Below are 17,751 nucleotides of genomic sequence, written 5' to 3'. Positions count from 1 at the left end.
AAGCCGCTCGCGGGGTCGCATGCACGGAAGAGTCTGTAACCATCAGGGGCTGTCATTATCGAGTCGGACGGAAGACATGGATAATGTTTGCTGAATCTCCAATTCCAACGGTCTGGTGAATGGGCGCCGCTCATGCCACATGCGACGCTTGACAACGTAGAGCAGTGACGCTCTTGATTCCTTGGAAACTGAGGGGCGAGACATAAAACGACACCGGGGCGTCTCTGCGTGATCGATTTCTGATCTGTACCTTGATTCGCTTAGCAGGCCACACTTGTATCCGGACGCAAAGGTGTTGGGAATAGGTATGGCAGACAGGGGGTTCTCCCACTCCAGGCCATCAAGCGTCATGGAAAGCCGGAAGGTTTGAATTCTTCTATGTCTGCGCGAAGAAACGACCAGCACTCGATAGCTGCTTATGTAATGGTCAACCTCCTTGACCGAGCTTATGCGGGGTCCATCTGTCGATCAACAGGTAGACAGACCCACTTTTGACATTTTGAGCTGCAAGCTTAACTTTCACTCGACTTCAACAAAACAACAACAACAATAGCGTCGACGTTCGCCTGACGTTCGCCTGTCCCGCGGGCCACCATCCAAGCCAAAGTCTTGACAAGTTTACATGATGAAAGTCAAGCTTTTGCGCCAAGAAATCAGCTTTGCCGATCTCCGACCAAAAAGCCACCAGTATTACTTGCATTGTCGAACCCCGCCAGGCTGATCGTTGTTTTCCCACATTATTCGGCCCCCTCTTTGAACGGAGAAGGGGGGAGGTCGTGGCGCAGCCGAAACAAATGTCATAGGGCTGTGGGCTTTCTGAACGGCGCCTCCAAACCTACCGATAGGCTGCCGTCCCAGCCTGCAGTGACACGGGCAGCACGCTGCACATCTGAGGCAATGGCCATCAGGACGGCTACGACGGTTTTGGGGGCCCGAGTTCTTCATTCCGAGCATGCAATTCCAATTGGACTGACCCCGAACAGCCAATTTGTCAGATGATGACTGTGGCCGAGAAATAGTGTCGTATGCAATGGCGAAGCAGAAACGGGCCACCAAGTTGCCTCACCGCTTCAAATTCTCCTCACCTTTGTCTGAAGTCTCCCATACACAGCCACACAGCTCAGTTTGCACTACCTAGTGTAGACAACTAAAAGACTAGACATCCAGCCCGAGAACCTTACCCTTTCAAGCGGATCTGGAGCATCCCTCGACTAAACTTTCGGAACTTGCCTAGTCAGGTCTGCTTGGTAATTTACGGGGAAGCCTCTGTGAACCCCAAGCTAGGTGGCGTTGAGTTTGAACTTGCTTTTCTACTTGACTCGGATCACCCAGTGGCAGGATTCGAAGGCGTCACAGAAATCATGCGGGAAAGATCAAACCGCTTCCGATTTGCAGAAACTGGTTTGATGACTACAAGATCAATGGCCTGTCGGCTTCACAAGAGGGAACCACAAAAAGCTGCGCTGCTAAGCTGGGGCTATACCATTACCATTCTTGCTAAACTCATCATCAGCTTACATTTCTAACGGTGCATAGGTCTTTTTGCAAGGCAGCATGATGCACCCAGTAACTCACAAGCTACTGTTCCGAATGTCGAGAACTATTGTCCAGACAGCTCTTTACGGATATGGTACCTCGCTGTTCCAATCAGTTGACAGATACTGCCCAGTATTGCAAGTCGTTCGTGACTGCAGTTGATGCCCTCTGGCCCGGGCCGCGTGCTCGGTCGACGTCGCCAAGGCTGATGTTTCCATCTGACTGAAACTGCTACCCTGAGCTACCTAGCTTTTGAGCGTTCGGCTAAAACCTACACAGCATTGAGACCTGTCGAAGCCGTCCTTAAGTTCCGATCCCGGGTCTTTGATTTGCTGTGCCAAACACCCCACGCGAAAAGACCGGATCGGAGATAAACAGCCTCGGTTGCTGAAGGATCGTACGATATTCAGCATCTAAATCCGAGGCGCGGATGACTGCCAAGTATTTCTCTTCTTATTTTACACTGCCGTTGTTGGCCCATTTGCCTTTTGGTTGCGGCACGTTCATTGGATCGCCAGGTATGTGAGGTGGGGTAAGAAGAAAGAAAAGGTGTTTGGTAGAAGTCCTTCCTCTGCAGCTGATTGCGTTATAAGTGTAGCAATGCAAAGGACAGACCGAAGTTGAGTATCTTCTCAGGCTGAGATACGTGGTAACCCGGGTGGTTCCGGATGCATAAAAGAGGCAGCTCATCCTGATACTGATCTCAGTTGGATCAAGCGACGAATCCCATGGAAACTTCCACTCATTTAGTCGAATATAAGCTGTTAGCCGCTCACGAGAATCGACACCTAAATGGCGGTTTCGCCCGCAAGACCGCATATCCTTATCCCAATGAATGGGCTGTTCACCACACCTCCGCGTCTGGTTAACAAACGTGGTTTGATGCGGGCCGGGTTAGGCCCCACAAGAGCCTGAGCCGCAGCCCGGTCAGCCCGCTTCCTTCGGCATGACATTTCGTCCGACATGTCCGCCGGATCTCAACTGTCAACAGCCCGGGCAAGAAAATCTTCTGGGCAAAGCCAACTTCCCAACCGGTGCTTAAACTGATCGCGCTGGCTTATAAACCACATACCATTCAACCATGTGCATTCGGACTGCGACCTTAGCCAATACCACAACATGACAGCGGAGGAACATGGTGACTGAGACTCCGTAGGGCTGATGACACTCCAAATTCAGAATCCCGCTCGGGTCGGAATTTACTATCCATAGTGTCATTCGTCGACAACCATGACGTGGCTCAAAAATGCTGACCGGCGCTACGGGCAGGATAATCAAGGTTCGCACTCGCTTAACTCCAATGATAGTTAATCATTCCCGTCTGGCCATGCTGCCATTCACTCGTGATCCCCCCTTCAGCCCCTGGTCCGGATTGACGGTGATAGACAGCTTGATAGGATACATCTCATTAATCAGGCCGTACTGGGTCGCTGCACTCCGTTTTAAGCTTCCTCTTTCCTTTGGAGATATATAAAACTTGCATAGCCCCCGGGTCAACGCGGTCTACATTGATTCACCCAGGGAAATATGGATGCATAGATAAACATCTACTCTCTGTACTCGGCATATAAGCATACATCGCATCTCTAAAACCCTTACTTCATGATGGCTACCGCGGAACCCGATCCACAAGGGGCATCTGTGGTCGCCCTCGAGAAACACACTACCCACGTCGACCAACATGGTAAAGTCGTATTCAAGCCCTCGCGCGAGTTCCTCCTCGCCTTCGGAGCCCTCTGCACCATCGCCCTGGTCGTCGCCCTCGACGCCACGACCCTCTCCGTTGCCCTCCCGACCATGTCCCTGGCCCTTGGCGGCACCGCCCTTGAGGCCTTTTGGTCCGGCACTAGCTTCCTACTAGCCAGCACCGTCCTGCAGCCCACTGTCGCCGGGCTCAGCGGCATCTTCGGACGCAAGTCCCTCGTCTTCGCCTCGGCGCTCCTGTTCGCCGTGGGCTCGGTCATCGGCGCCGTCGCGAACGACTTCGCCGTCGTGATCGCGGGGCGGACGATCCAGGGCGTCGGCGGCGGCGGGATTATGGCCCTCATAGAGGTTATCATCACCGACCTCGTCCCGCTGGCCGTGCGAGGCCAGTGGTTCTCGCTGCTCTCGGCCGTGTGGTCCGTCGGCACCGTCACGGGGCCCCTGATCGGCGCCGGCTTCGCGCAGGACGTTACGTGGAGGTGGATTTTCTGGATCAACTTACCCATCACCGCGCTGGGTGTCGTCATGATCTTCTTCTTCCTCAAGCAAGTAGGCATCCCCGGCGAGGTCAGCGTTAAGCTCAAGAAGTTCGACTGGCTCGGTAGCTTCCTCTTCACAGCGGGCTCGACGAGCTTCTTGTTCGGCATCTCGACGGGCGGGGTCATGTACGAGTGGTCTTCGTTCAGGTGCCTCCTGCCACTGCTCCTGGGCGCCCTAATCATCGTCGGGTTTGGCTTCTGGGAGCTCGAATTCGCGAAGGAGCCACTTATCGACAAGGGCATTTTCAACAACTGGACCATGGTCGCTAACTACATCATGACCGTATTTCATGGCATGATTCTCTGGTCTATCCTCTATTTCCTCGGTAAACTATCCCTTGGTGCCTCCCTTTGAGTCCTCCGAGAACTGTCCGAGCTAACACATCCCTGCAGTACTTTACTATCAAGCTGTCAAGGACTACTCCGTGGTCATCTCCGCCGTCGCCGCCCTCCCCGAGTCCCTCACTGTTGCCCCCGCAGCCATGGTCGTCGGCATCATCGCCGGAGTCACGGGCCGGTACCGCTGGTCCCTCTGGTCTGGCTGGGTCATAACGACTCTTGGTGCCGGACTCATGTGCCTCATGCGGCCCTCCACCACCGTCCCCCAGTGGATTTGGCTCAACATACCCATAGGCATCGGCACGGGCATGCTGTTCCCCGCCATGGCGCTCTCAATCCAGGCGGCCTGCGCACCGGCTCTCAACGGGCAGGCCGCGGCCTTCTACTCGTTTCTTCGCACGTTCGGCCAGTCGGTCGGCGTCGCCGTCTCGGGAGTCATCTTCCAGAATGCGTTCCGGACAAGGTTGGAGCAGATCCCGGCGCTCGCGGACGTGGCCGAGGAGTACTCACGCGACGCGACCATTGTAGTGGAAGTCATCAAGAGAATGCCGAAAGGAGACCCCATGCGCGCTGACTTGGTAGAGGCGTACTGCGACGCGCTGCGGGCGATTTGGATCAGCCTGATTGCGTTCGCGGGATTCTGTATGCTCATCAGCGTTACGGTCAAGAAGTACAGCCTGGATCAGGAGCATGTCACTAGGCAAGGTCTCGTGACGAGTGACGACACGAGCAGGGAGGATGTGGAGAGGGGCGAGAAGGATGAGCGTTGAGGTGAGTAGGCCTTGAGCTGGTGAGAGGTAGATAGATGATATCGTAAGTGTGTTTTATGATCCCTGGCGTTTGGACTTACCTCCCCAATACGTAGATGTTAGCATCAGACATAAAGATAGGAAATATTGAATGCTCTAGAAAGATTGAGCTACCAAAGGAGGGTTCAGTGTAGGATAGTATAGTAGTATAAACAAAAAACATTCACCTCCACGTAAATATCCTGCCCTGAGACCTCCGTACCTCCCTTCTTTGATCAGGCAGCAAAACCATATTTGTCATATTTCGCCTGGGTACCATCGGTTACTCACATCCCACACACGCCTTCCGTTTCTTTGGTGACGCACTGCTGCCGTCAAATCATGCTCCACCTCATATCGCCTTTTCTTTTCTTCAGCCTACCTCCTCAACGACTGTGAGAACAACTGCCACCGATCAAGCTGATTCACTACTTGCAAACCAGTTTTACGTTCACCTGCGCATCACTCTGCTTTGCATCTGCAACTTGCATCCTTATGGTTTAGGTAACCCCCTTCCCCATGTGCAAAACTCATTACCTATCATGGATAGTTGCTGACTCTTCCCAGACGTAGCTAATGCCACGCGGATATCGACAGTTCCACATCAATTCTGGCCAGCCATACAACCAAACTGAGCACCCTACGCAAGACTACTCCGTCTGAATAGGGTTTTGGGTGAACATCAGGTGGGAAACATTGTAAAGTCGAACACCTTAAAAGCCATCCAGCATACCATCCGCCTACTGGGGACAGAATGTGCCTCCGACTCTACAGACATTACACGGAATGTGGCTGTCTCCTAGCAGCCCGAGCCTCCCTCCGCGAATGTCGCCACGGCCCGACGTCGCCCCTCTGCGGCCCACAGCACACCATCGGCATCGTCACCCGCGAGGGCGAGGAGTGTCTATACCACGCCTGCCTCACCAAGCAGCAGCAAAACGCGCCCGAACAGTCTCGCAAGCCATGCTTCCGTAGACCCTCTGGTCCGGGTGTTACAGACAAGGAAGTCGCAGAGGCGAAAGTAGAGCACCTACGGAGCCTTGACATGAGGGAGCGTCTCGACCGCTTTAAGGCCAAAGGCCTCGAGGGGTCGTACCGAGGCGACCGTGAGTTCAGACCGAGAGGCGGCGCTCTGGTCTTCTCGAGGCAGTTCGACGGTACGGAGTATACGGGCCGTCACCCCTACGAGCACACAGATTTCGAGGAGGAGGACGTGGCGCAGCAAAAGACGCGGTGCCATCTCCGCAATGTGTTCCTCGCCACCGTTCAAAGGGAAGGCCTCTTCGATCCGAGCGATCGGTTCCTGAGCTCCGCGTGGGACGATGATAGCAATTCCTCCGCGTGCAGCAGCGAGGTCCACCCCGATGCCTTGGATACGACCTCTTACAGCGAGGGCGCGAAGCCGATGGCGTCTTGGGAGGAAATGAACGGAGGACGTGACATCGTGGCTGGAGAAGACAACGCGATGGACGTGGATGAGACCGACCTATGCAATGTGTATCGGGAGGATTCCTACTCGCCTGTCGAGCGGACTTTGAAGCTCAAGGACTTGACTGGCTTGCGTCCCAATCGGGCGTCGGCCTAACCGACGAAAACGGGTGAGTTGCCAAGGGGGCGATGATTGAAGTAGTCTCCTTCTGCTTTTGGCGGTTATGGCGTTTGGGGATAAAGCCGATTCATTCTGGGAAGCAGTCTTGATACCTCTCTATTTGATTCATGAGCGTTGGATTTCATGCAGCTATATTTTTCTCGTTCCTCGCTGTCCGTCCTAGATCATATGCACGTACCTGGCTTCCAGCCTAGGGGTGAGAAGTAAGCATGTTGTACAAAATTGGAAACGTAAAAGATGCCATCATGTCCAGCCATATGTCAAAGTCCAAATTCTTCCAAATCGCTCGAAGTCGCCCTCTATACCGGGTTCGCCGCCCCATGATAAGATTAGATCCGAGTCGGGCCAGTTGGGTATTGTCGCCCCCCAACTCCAGAGATTACCGGGCTGGCCCCACGTTCTTTCCACCGTTTCCTGTCCTCCCTGGGCTCGCGATCGCGAGGTTCCCAAGGGGCCTCGCCCCTTCCTCGCATCCGGTCCACGTCGGCATGACTGCTTGTTCGGCGGTGGGTCTCGGGTCGTACCAGGTGTCGCTCCCTTCGTCTTCGTACTTCGTTGTCCTCTTCTCTCTCCCAGTTCACGACGCGATCTCGGTCCCGTTCGCGCTCCAAGTCCCGATCCCTATCCCTGTCCCTATCTCGGTCGCGTCTGTGGTCGCGGTCTCGACCACGGTCTCTCTCGCGTACCCTTTCCCTCTCCCTCAGTTCTCTTTCCTCCATCTCTCGACGTTCTCGAGCTTTGAGACGACGACGCCGGCCTTCTTCCTCGGAGTCCGACGCTCCCGAGTCATCCGACCCAATGTCGGGCCAACTGCGGTTGAGCTTGGAAGATGGCAGGTACTCCCGACTACGGCGCGAAGGCGGATCACTTCGGCGACCAGAAGTGCTCCGATGACGTTCCGGCGACCGGCCGTTGGGAAGAATAGACGTCACCTTTTCGGCGATTTTCTCCCTCAGACCGTCTACAATTGGTATACTGCGACGGCGCGCGTCCTCTGGCCTCAAATCGGCACGGTGAATGCGGGCTCCTGGAGGCGGGCCATGCGGCGCCGGTGGCGGCGGGGGCGCTGACGGACCCATGCGCCGGAAGCCTGGGGGCGGCGGCTCATTGGAGTGATGAGTGTGAGGCCTGCGTTTGGTTCGCGGACTCGCTGGTTCGTCAGGATCGGACGCCGAGGATGACGAGTAATGCCGTGGCTGGCTGTGCCGACGAGGCTGCATAGGAGGTCTGTTGGGCTGCAGATGCTCAGAGGCAGCGTGCATGGTCTCGTGTGGCGGGGAGGGATAGTCGGAGAAGCTACGGCGTCGACGATCGTCTGGCGAGGTTTGACCCCGGAAACGCTCCCGCTCGGGAGACCGAGGTATGTGCAGGCGTGACGGGGGGTACCTATTCGCAGCATGCCCTGGAACATGGCTGTAAGCTACAGAAGGCCGGGTCGACGGGGTAAAGTAGTCTGCCTGCGGGCCGCGAGGAGGAGGTGAGGTCTTGGGCGATGCCTTCGGATACGGATTGCGGACGTGGACATAAGCCGCCTTGACTCTCGGTTCGTCTCTTTCCACTGGGCGGCTAGGAGCAGTCTTGGGAGATGCAGGCTCGTCCTTTGGCGTTGCGGCTTGCCTCAACTTCTCGGCGCACTCCTTGTGCCATTTCTCTATCCCGGCATCCGGTTCACTAGGAAGAGCTTCCGCGGGTAGGTCAGGAGGGAAAGGCTCGCCCGTTTCAGGATGCTTCAGGTTCCAGTGCTTGACGGCTTGCTGAATAAAAGGCACATGTTCCTCGGGGCTCAGCAGTATCTCTATCGACTCCCACCGAACGAAACCACGCAAGGTCAGAGCCGGAATGGAAGGGGCGACGAAATCGTCGTCGGAGGGTTGCATAGAGTGTTGACAGCCCGTAACCTGCCAAATGTAGGATATGGCGGGGTGGGGCATTTCGATGAAGAGGGCTAGGATGACACGATTGTCAGCACGGAATGGAATGCACGTCGCGGGGGCCGACGATGTCTGCTTACAATCATAATCGCCACCTACAGCCTTGTAAAAGGCGGCCAGCTTTTGAGGGGTCAGGGCCTGGACATGTTTATCGCCAATGTCGGTGATCTAGAGATTTTGGCGGGGTTGTCAGTGTTTGTCCAGCATCGGCGGAGGCGGGGTGGGCGAGGACAGGGACGTACAATGTGGAGGGCGATGGCGCGCAGCAGCGAGTCGAGGATGGGTGTCGGTGCCTTGTCTGGGCCGAATAGATAACCATAAAAGCTAGGGGACTTCGGGTCGGAAGGTTGAGTCTGAGGTTGGGGTTGAGGTTGAGCAGAGGACTCTTTCGAGTCGGCCTCTGCGGTCGCCGTCGCCATTCGGGGCCGAAGTCTACATCAAACGGTGTGGTTTTGTGGACAGGAAGGTCCCGGTAAGAAAGTGTGGAGATGGGACGGAATGGAGAAATAGGTAGTGTATAACGGCTGTGGCGCCTGCTGACTGGCAAAAGACGTATCGCGCGCGGCCGGAGTCGGCTTGGGCGAGGAATGCGACGAGCAAGAGCAAGGTCGAGGGCAAGCGGCCGTTGAGAATGAGCTGTCGTACCTTTCGTTTGACCGAAAGGTTTAAAGTCGCTAGCGTGGGAATGCGAACAAGACGTCGTCGATTTGGGGCGGGGCTTCAACTGCTACTAATAATCTAGGATATGATCTTCTTGGGTGCGGGTCGCCGCCATAAACAACATTATGCGCACGCGAGAGGAGAGATATAAGGCAGGAATAGGCTGAAGCCAAGCCGTGAGTCAAGACCGAACGGGTACATAAGAGAGGAGGGAAGAAGATTGGGCCCGAGGAGATGGCGTATGGGCGTGATATGTCTTTCTTTTTGTCTGGTGGGTGCGAAGAGCCGTCGGACGGGATGGATGATGGGCTGAGTGAGTGAGAGGGAGACGGGTGAGCGTTAGGCGGACGGGAGCTGATGATGTAACTAAAGTACTTGGACTGCGACTCCAAGCAAGGAGGGTACCTGCGCCTCGTTGTTTGGAGGTTGGAGGGGGGTCGGGAGGCATGGACGTGGACGATGACTTGGACGCACGATGGCCTTTTTTTCGTGTGGGTGAGCCCCCCCCCGTTAGGCAGAACCGAGCAGCGGGAGAGCAGCAAGCAAGTAACTCCTACCCGGACCTGCAACGGCTCCAAGCAGAAAAAAATTGATGCAGGGCGGACAGGGCATGCCCGGCAGGGCAGTGGGAGGTAAGAATAGAGACCAAACAGGGAAAACGTTTGGATGTTGGGCTGACACGTGCACCCTGGCGCAGCTTCCCTCGCGGGAATAATTGGACCAGGCGCTGCGAGTAATACCCAGACAAGGTACGGATACCTCGGCCGTCATTCTATCCGCATACAATCTGCAAGTACTCCGACTCGACATGTCTGTGTCGCCTTCCATTCTACCTTACGCCAATCTTACTGATTGTCCTTCCTTCAATCGCCATGAATAACACCGCTCCCCTCTGGCATGCGATAGGTTCACCGGCCTTCTCGGCCTGTCCGACATTCGACTGCGATTGTCGTAGATTCTCGCTGTTATCTATCCAGACTGCACCTCAACTTCATCTACCTTCGATTTCGACAAGAGTCCCGATTCGATCCCGGTCCACGTCAACATGAACTTTTGACACTTTTATTCTGCATGCCCCACGAGAACAGGCAGAGTGAGGCTGGGCGGCAAATTAAACAACAGATCCAGGGATACAGGTGATCAAGGATGCCCGTCGAAGGCGATGGATGCCCAGCCCAGCCCAGCCAACCCCTGGGATGCAGCCTGGAAGTCTGTCTGTCCAGGTGAGCCATCTGCCAGGGACGGACTGCCGCGAGGTGCCAGGTTGCGAAGGTTGGTGGCCGTTCAGCCGCCATGACGGACACTGCCTGGGCACAACGACATTGGGAAAGCCGGTCCCAAAAACACATCCTTTACTGAGGCAGCCAGCCTGACCATGCCGACAGACCTGTCTTGGTCTGCGCACTACAACGCACTGAAAAGCCAATTAGACCAGCTTACAGGTGATTTGGAGAGATCAACGCTGGACACGGGGCTGAACTCTGCTCATGTCATCTCTTCCCGGAGACCCCTCTGTCCTTCCAGCAGCAGACAGCAACGATCTCATCAATTCAAGACAGCGTTATCGTTGTCTGCAGAACCATGGCAGCTTTCGGTTCCGCGGCAGACCACACAACCCGGTCAACATCAGCGCAAAACACCAAAAATGCGGCATTTCGCCCCATCATCCGGAGGACGCACTGCTAAACCATAGCGACCTACCGGAAGCCGACCCGCGGCGGCGCCTCTCGCACATCCTGACATAGCACAGCACTAAGTCTACCACTGTGGCCTACTTGGGTAGCCCCGCGTTTTCGTCTCATCCTGACCGCTGTGAAAGCGCCTGGGTATGATGTAGGTAGTCGCAGCCAAGGTTTAGGGACAGGCTAATTTGGCGGTGAGCAGATGAGCACCGATTGACGAACAAGGCCTGCAAGGAACCTGCTGCTGTACATTGCGCTGGTGTGTGTACCATTCTTAACCGCTTTGGTAACACACACTACCTAGGCACGTTGCTGCACTGACCGTCTCGTTGCCTCGTCTCCAGCGCTATCTTTTATCTTACATGAATCTCTCGCCGTGCCACCCGCCTTGGCCCCCTTCCCCCTCGTCTGTACGATAACCTGAATTGCCGAGTGTTTATTGGAAAGTCACACACCACAGACCAATGCCGGCACTGGCGAGCGAGATGAGGCTCCGTACTAAGTTGAGTGCCCGCCACCTTGTCAACAGCTCCGTCGTCTCGGACAAGGAAAGCGTTTCGACACCCTGCGCGCCGGCCATGAGTGCGTTGTTCGTCGACGACATGAAGACGAGGGTGAAGGGCACGATGGCGAGGCTCAGGACCGCGGCGGTGGTGTACGGCTTCCACACAGCCCCCCGGTTGTGGTGGTCATACGCCGTGTAAGCCAAGGACAAAAAGGTAAGGAGCGCTACTTTGGGGCCGGTCGACGCGCCGTTCAAGAAAATATGTCGCCATAGCCTCAGTGCATGGGCTGGTTCGGAGCTGCTTTGGAGGATGGCAGGGACGCTGAACATGGACAATGATGCAGTTGCGCCTGAACTAAGGGTCAGCAACTGACGTCGGCCCCCAAGTGACACAAGCAACACTCGGTAGAGTGGGAGGGGCTTGCTTACCAGCCCACCAGGCACAGCCAAGGATGCCGGTTGCAGTGGAAATTGTAGTGATCAACCCGAGTTGCAGCATGTTGGTCTTGGCGAGTCGTGTGTGTTTGGGGGTTCAGTGGCCAACACTCGTTTACAAGGTTGGGTTCCAAAGTTTGCTGATTGTTCTCTTCTGGATGACAGTTCTTTGACGAGATGCAGCAAAGTTATGGTTTCGGGACGGCTTTTCTCTATTTCAAGTTCCATTACTACAACACGGTATTCCCCAGAAAACGGTGATAGCTTCCGCCGACCATGCGGGAGGAGAACGGCGGACAACACATAAATGTCCGAAAGCCGTTACTGTTTTGTTTGCCCCGAACCCGTTGGTACTACTGCTGTAAGGCTTGCTTTAATTGAGGAACCGGTCGAAAAGGGTCCGGGACCCGAGACTGGTCGGTCGGTCGAGCAGATAAAGCTAGCCAAAAGTCCGAGTTGCACCGAACTGCAACGACGTCGCCTGGTCGGACCACCTATTGCTTCGGCCGTCCGATGCCGTGGCCAACAAGTATCGTCCCTTCCACCCCTTCTCCGGCTTCTTCTTTCCACACCTTCAGCTTCTTGAAGCCCCACTTGCCCAAGATCTTTTGGCTTGCAAAGTTGCCCGGCTCCGTGACGGCGGAGATGATCTCGTCCACCACGTCCCCAGCGAGGTGCCCTGGAACGGTGGCCTTGTCGACGTTGACCTCGCACTCGGAGCGGGGCAGAGACCACCAGGCGACAAGGAAGGCCTCGACGAACTCGGTGGCGTACCCGCTGCCCCAATAGTCCTTCTGGAACATGTACCCGATCTCGGGCCAGCCCAGCTCGCCGCCGGCGGACTTCTTGCAGCCGCCGATACCAATCCACTCGCCCGTCAATCGCAAGCAGATGGAGAAGTCGTAGTTGTCGGCGTCATTGGGGGGTAGGTTCTGTGCCAACTTGGTCCGCGTCTCCTCCATGTCGACGTCAACGCGGCCAGCGGCCGACCACTTCATGACCTCGGGCTGCGTGCGAAGGACGTGCAGCGGTTGAAGATCATCCAGGGAGAGAGGCCTCAGAATGAGACGTTCGGTGACGATGGGCTGCCGCGAGGCGTGAGGTGGTAGAGGAATCGTCGGGAGTGTGGTTCTCACCGTGACGAAGTCTAGAGGTTGGACGTCCATCTTCTTCTTTATCGTCCTGGTTTCCCCCCTCCTAAATTCCCAAAGAAAATTCGAGTTGCTTCTTGTTGCTGTTCTTCCGTACACCGGTGAGCCAGCCGTATGAGGTGGTGGTTGCTGTTCCGGATGCAAATTTTCCTATTCTTGCGCTGTGATATTGCACCGGGGTTCGAGTTTGAGTCATCCTCTCTCTCATTGCACAACCCCCATAACGCCCATGACTGCTGAGCAAAGGCCTTGGCGCTATCGCCAATTTAGTCACACTAGATCCTTCAGAAAAGACGAAACTCGACTCGAGGAAAGCTCCGCTGTTGGGTCATACAGAGGACTGCCGAGTGCCGATGACATTTGGTGCATATCTCGTTTTACTCCCATGCCCAAACATAAGGTTCAGCTGTCAGACCTTTTGACCAGGCCAACAAGCGTTCTTAAATTAATCTGCCACCGAAGTGAAGTCACGGACAGTCAGACATTGAGATGCGGACCCTCATCATCGGCAACACAATAGATGAGGAAACAACGGCCGGGCCCTCCATTTTCCCCTTTGAGAATGTTGGGCGTTTCTTTTTCTTTTCTTTATTGTCTTCTACTTTTAAGGTTTCCGGGCTGAAGTGGGGGTTTCGCTGACGAGTCTCGCCTAGGAATTTTCACATCTGAAAACATCCTGCTCCATTCATCCCCATGTACGGAGAACTGACTGTATCCAGCCCCTTGGGGCTTAGGGCGGCCTCTGCAGTGCGCTTGCTACATACCACCCTCCCGGCCTAGAACACCAGCAGCACCACCCACCCACACACACATACACACACACACATACCTGATGAATGTGAAGCCTCCAGGCTGCTTCTGAGCCTTCCTCAACCCTGATCCCGTTCTTTATTTCAAGCTCTTGACGAAAAGACATTTCCCTGCCCGGCCTATTTTCCCTCGATGCCCTGTGCCGACATCAGCGGGGCTTATCTGGTACGATTGCTCGTCGTCTGTCACTCGAGAGTAGCAAGAGGCATCACTGTGAGCTCGACCCGAGCTAGTGGTGACAAACCCACATTTGTCAACGTCACCACATGGCCACACACTCACACTCACGCGCACCGAGCAAATAAACAATGACGCCCCCGCCATCTTCGGCTACCACAGCCCGGCAGCAATCGGACCCGGGCAGCAGCAAGCAGCAGCTAAGCTGCGTAAATTGCCGCCATCGTAAGATCAAATGCGACAAGCTCCAGCCGCGCTGCAAGCAGTGCGAGCGCTCCGACCTCGACTGTGTCTTCCCCTCGCGGAAGCGGAACCGTAAGCCTCGCCAAGGGAGACAGAGCGAGCTGCTCAACCGCATCACTCGCCTAGAGAGCATCGTCAGTAAAGTTGACTCGGGCAATCTCGATGGGGCTGGCAAGACTCCCTCCGCCGCCGTGCCCACTCCACTTTCTGGGGCGGCGTCGGCCATCGGAGGCAAGACCGACGGGTCCGTTGTTGCAATGAGTGACGCGGCGCCCTCGCCGATGGCGGTGTGTGACTCACAGCCCACCCTGCCGACCAACTATATGAGTGCCGAGTTCTGGGATAATCTCTGCCAGGAGGTCGAAGGTATGAGGCAAGCCCTGGACCAGCCCTCGGAGAGCGACGGGTCCGAGGACGGGTACCCGACGACCACGACGAGCCCCGAGTCTCTCACCGTCAGGGGACACGGCCCGGGCCATGACCAGACCCCGCCGGCAGTGTCGGGCTTGCTTTCCAGTATCGGCCGCCATAGCACCGAGGAGCTGAGGCACCCACCGCGCAAGCACATCCTGTTCATGTGTAGGATATTCTTCTCCAACATTGACCCATGCTTCAAGGTCATCCACCGGCCCACAATCTCTGCCGAGCTGGAGGCCTTTGCGAACTCGCCGAACAAACGTATTGATAACGCCACGGAGGCATTGTTCTTCTCTATGTACTTCGGTGCTATAACGGGCTTATCCCATGAGGCGTGTCTCGCCAACCTGGGCGAGGAGAGGAGTGTTCTCGCGCAGCGGTTCAGAGAAGGCGTCGAAACTGCGCTGCAGAAGGCAGACTTTCTCAACAGTACAGAAATCAGAACTCTCCAGGCCCTAACATACTATGTCGTAGGTTCCTCACGCTCACCCAGCCCGTCTGTCGGCTTGCCGTTCATGACCTAATCGCAAACATAGTGCTTCCTCCGCAGCCACAACGCCAGCCGCGCCTCGTGGGCCCTCATCCCGCTCGTCGTCCGCCTCGCCCAGGCCCTGCACCTCTACCGCGACGGCGTCTCGCCTCCGCTGCCGCCCTTCGAGGCCGAGATGCGCCGCCGCTTGTGGTGGATGATCGTCGTGCTCGACATCCGCGCCGCCGAGGACCGCGGCACGGATGCCGCCATCCCCCGGCAGTCGTACAACACCAGGCTGCCCTTCAATCTCAACGATGAGGACTTTGGTCCGTCGACGACGACTCCGCTCGCAGACCGGACGGGACCTACCGAGATGACCTTCTGTCTCTGCACGTCCATGTCCTCGGGCATCTTTGGGAACATGCGGCCGAAGCACCCGCAGCTCGCGCTGGGCCCTGACAGTTCCCCAGATACGGCGACGTCGGAGGAAGAAATCATGGCGCACGCGCAGCGCCTCGAGACGCTCTTCGGCACGGCGCCCAAAGCGCCCGCCTCGCCGTCGCAGCTACAGGATCAAGAAGATGCCCGCAACCTCCTCGCCAACCACGCCGCCATCACGGTGCGCATCATCATTCTCAAGATGTGGCTCTCGGCCCAGTACCCCTTCACGCCGCGGGCGGCGTCGACGGCCAAGCCGCGCGTCGCGCGGGAGACGATGCTCCGCACGGCGGTGAACACAATCGAGCTCGTCGAGTTCAGCAGCATAACGTACCGCGAGCGGTTCGGATGGTGGATCGACAGCTACGTCCAGTGGCATCCACTCGCTGTCGCTCTGGCGGAGCTGTGCGTGCAGACGCGCGGGGAGCTGGTGGACAGGGCGTGGGCGGTCGTCGACAGGAACTTCAACGGGATGAGAGACCGGATCGCCGACACGAGGAGGGGCACGCTGTGGAGGCCCTTGAAGAAGTTACTGAGGAAGGCGAGAGCGGCGAGGGCGGAGGCGTTGATGGGGGACATGAAGCTGACGGACATGAGACCGACGCCGGCTGTTAAGGAGGGGGGCGCAGGAGGGAAGAATGCGGAGGAGGACGACGAGGAGGACGATGAAGCCGGCATTGATGCTGATGCCGGAGGAGACGGGAACGAGGATGGGTATGAACATGCCGGTGCCTGGGCGGATGTCCAGCAGGGTCCGAGTGCGCCAGCGTTACATCCGGCTTTCAAATTGGACCGTATCGGTAACGGAATCGGTATCGGTATTGGAAGCGGCGTGACCGCACGCGCCCCTCCTGCGAGCGCAACCGTCATGGGCGTGCCCACGCCCATGGCGATAGACACGCAGCCGCAGCAGCCGACGGCAGACGCCCAAAACATGCCGAACGTGCCATACGGGCTGGCGTTCGATGAAATGGACATATTCAACGGCCCGATGCCATTGTTCGGCCACCCGCAGTACATACTTGACCATTTCGGGATCCAGATGGACGCCAAGGATTTCGCGTGGGACGCGAGCACGTGGAACGAGTTTGTGAGCGACGCGAACCTCGAGAGGTCGCCTGGGGATGACTGATGCGCTCGGCGAGGTGGGGGCCGGGCAGCCAAGGACGGGAGGATGGATGCGTGTACGACAATGATGTGTGTATGATAGACCACCCCGATCAGTCTTGGATATGCCACTCTTGACTCTCGCTTCTGGTGTACGTCTCGACGCATCCCATGTTTGCCGACGTGAGGCCTACCGTGCTGCGGCCATCGACGAGCCACATATCCCGAGGCAGGGATGCACGGGGATTGCTGTATGACAGCTGTCGACTCTCTCAGCCTACTAACTACTTTACCCGACTGCAAGCGGCTTCTCCTCCCCCGTCCCCTGTTCTTCTGAGCCCCGTCATTTATGCCTGGGGCATAGAGGACAAAGGTATGTGCTGTACCCCTTTTCCTACGGCAGGGGTTTTATACCAAGACAAATATTGCCCGTTCCGTGGAGATTTTATCTACAGCAGGTTATATCTCTTGAGTTGTGACTGCCCTCTACTAATCATAATCATGACGGATTAGTTACAAAAGGAAGGGGGGGGGTTGACCCGGATCAGCCGTGATCCCTCCAGCTCCTTCGGTCGGGTTCCTCCGGCTCCAGGGCGACCGGAGGCGGCCCGAATGCCTGCATGCCAGCACGACTGCTCACTCGGAAATTGGGTCCCCGAAAAGACGGCGCTGTTGGAAAGCAGCAAGGCGACGCCTAGACAACCCCCCCCCCCCCCCCCTTCGTACACACAGCTGGGATGTACCGCACTCGTTACAGTCCTACAGCTTCAACGGCCGTCCCATGCGTTTCAAGCACACGATCGCATCACAAGAGCAATAGACGGGAAGCTCGAACTCTGCCGACTGACGGAGGTGGGGTTGGCATTTGGTCTACCTAGACGGCGCTGGACGTCATGACATCCCTCTTCTGGCCGAGCTTAGCTAAGGGGAAGGGGTTGTGCCGCGCATCGTCTCATCAAGAAGTCATAATTCACAGGCTTCGTACGCAGGTCATCATTCGCACCCCTCGTCTATCATGAAGGATCGGTTCCATTTCCCCATGCTCGAAAGATGTTTTTGAATTGAATTCCATTTCTTTTTGGTTCGGCCCCCCTGCCTTTCAGAGAGCAAATGCACGTGATAGTTCAATGAGACCTAATGAACACCTGCCAGTAGTAGTAGCCCGCCCGTCCATTTGTCGAAAACCAGTGAAACAACGCCGCGTCCAA

The 17,751-nt window shown here is 56.5% G+C and overlaps 6 protein-coding genes across 6 annotated transcripts; 3 read left to right on the top strand and 3 right to left on the bottom strand.

The window, feature by feature from the left end:
* Positions 1-3,141: 3,141 nt before the first annotated feature.
* GLRG_00560 (major facilitator superfamily transporter) lies at positions 3,142-4,888 on the top strand (the record flags this gene model as incomplete). The annotated part of the gene is made up of 2 exons (XM_008091245.1): positions 3,142-4,105; positions 4,173-4,888. 2 exons carry the CDS (start codon positions 3,142-3,144, stop codon positions 4,886-4,888), a joined length of 1,680 nt encoding a protein of 559 aa, XP_008089436.1.
* A 772-nt stretch (positions 4,889-5,660) lies between these two features.
* Positions 5,661-6,491, top strand: GLRG_00559 (uncharacterized protein; the record flags this gene model as incomplete). The annotated part of the gene is made up of 1 exon (XM_008091244.1): positions 5,661-6,491. The coding sequence occupies one exon, from the start codon at positions 5,661-5,663 to the stop codon at positions 6,489-6,491; it is 831 nt and encodes a 276-aa protein (XP_008089435.1).
* Positions 6,492-6,844: 353 nt separating this feature from the next.
* On the bottom strand, positions 6,845-8,865 carry GLRG_00558 (uncharacterized protein; the record flags this gene model as incomplete). The annotated part of the gene is made up of 3 exons (XM_008091243.1): positions 6,845-8,460; positions 8,527-8,614; positions 8,689-8,865. 3 exons carry the CDS (start codon positions 8,863-8,865, stop codon positions 6,845-6,847), a joined length of 1,881 nt encoding a protein of 626 aa, XP_008089434.1.
* Positions 8,866-11,224: 2,359 nt separating this feature from the next.
* GLRG_00557 (uncharacterized protein) lies at positions 11,225-11,792 on the bottom strand (the record flags this gene model as incomplete). The annotated part of the gene is made up of 2 exons (XM_008091242.1): positions 11,225-11,643; positions 11,723-11,792. 2 exons carry the CDS (start codon positions 11,790-11,792, stop codon positions 11,225-11,227), a joined length of 489 nt encoding a protein of 162 aa, XP_008089433.1.
* Positions 11,793-12,222: 430 nt separating this feature from the next.
* Positions 12,223-12,894, bottom strand: GLRG_00556 (acetyltransferase; the record flags this gene model as incomplete). The annotated part of the gene is made up of 1 exon (XM_008091241.1): positions 12,223-12,894. One exon carries the CDS (start codon positions 12,892-12,894, stop codon positions 12,223-12,225), a length of 672 nt encoding a protein of 223 aa, XP_008089432.1.
* A 1,103-nt stretch (positions 12,895-13,997) lies between these two features.
* On the top strand, positions 13,998-16,568 carry GLRG_00555 (fungal specific transcription factor domain-containing protein; the record flags this gene model as incomplete). Its single annotated transcript, XM_008091240.1, has 2 exons — positions 13,998-14,996; positions 15,063-16,568. 2 exons carry the CDS (start codon positions 13,998-14,000, stop codon positions 16,566-16,568), a joined length of 2,505 nt encoding a protein of 834 aa, XP_008089431.1.
* Positions 16,569-17,751: the final 1,183 nt, after the last annotated feature.

Source organism: Colletotrichum graminicola (genome assembly GCF_000149035.1).
Source record: "Colletotrichum graminicola M1.001 genomic scaffold supercont1.2, whole genome shotgun sequence".
Classification (NCBI taxonomy): domain Eukaryota; kingdom Fungi; phylum Ascomycota; class Sordariomycetes; order Glomerellales; family Glomerellaceae; genus Colletotrichum; species Colletotrichum graminicola.
This window is presented reverse-complemented; position numbering and strand designations above follow the sequence as displayed.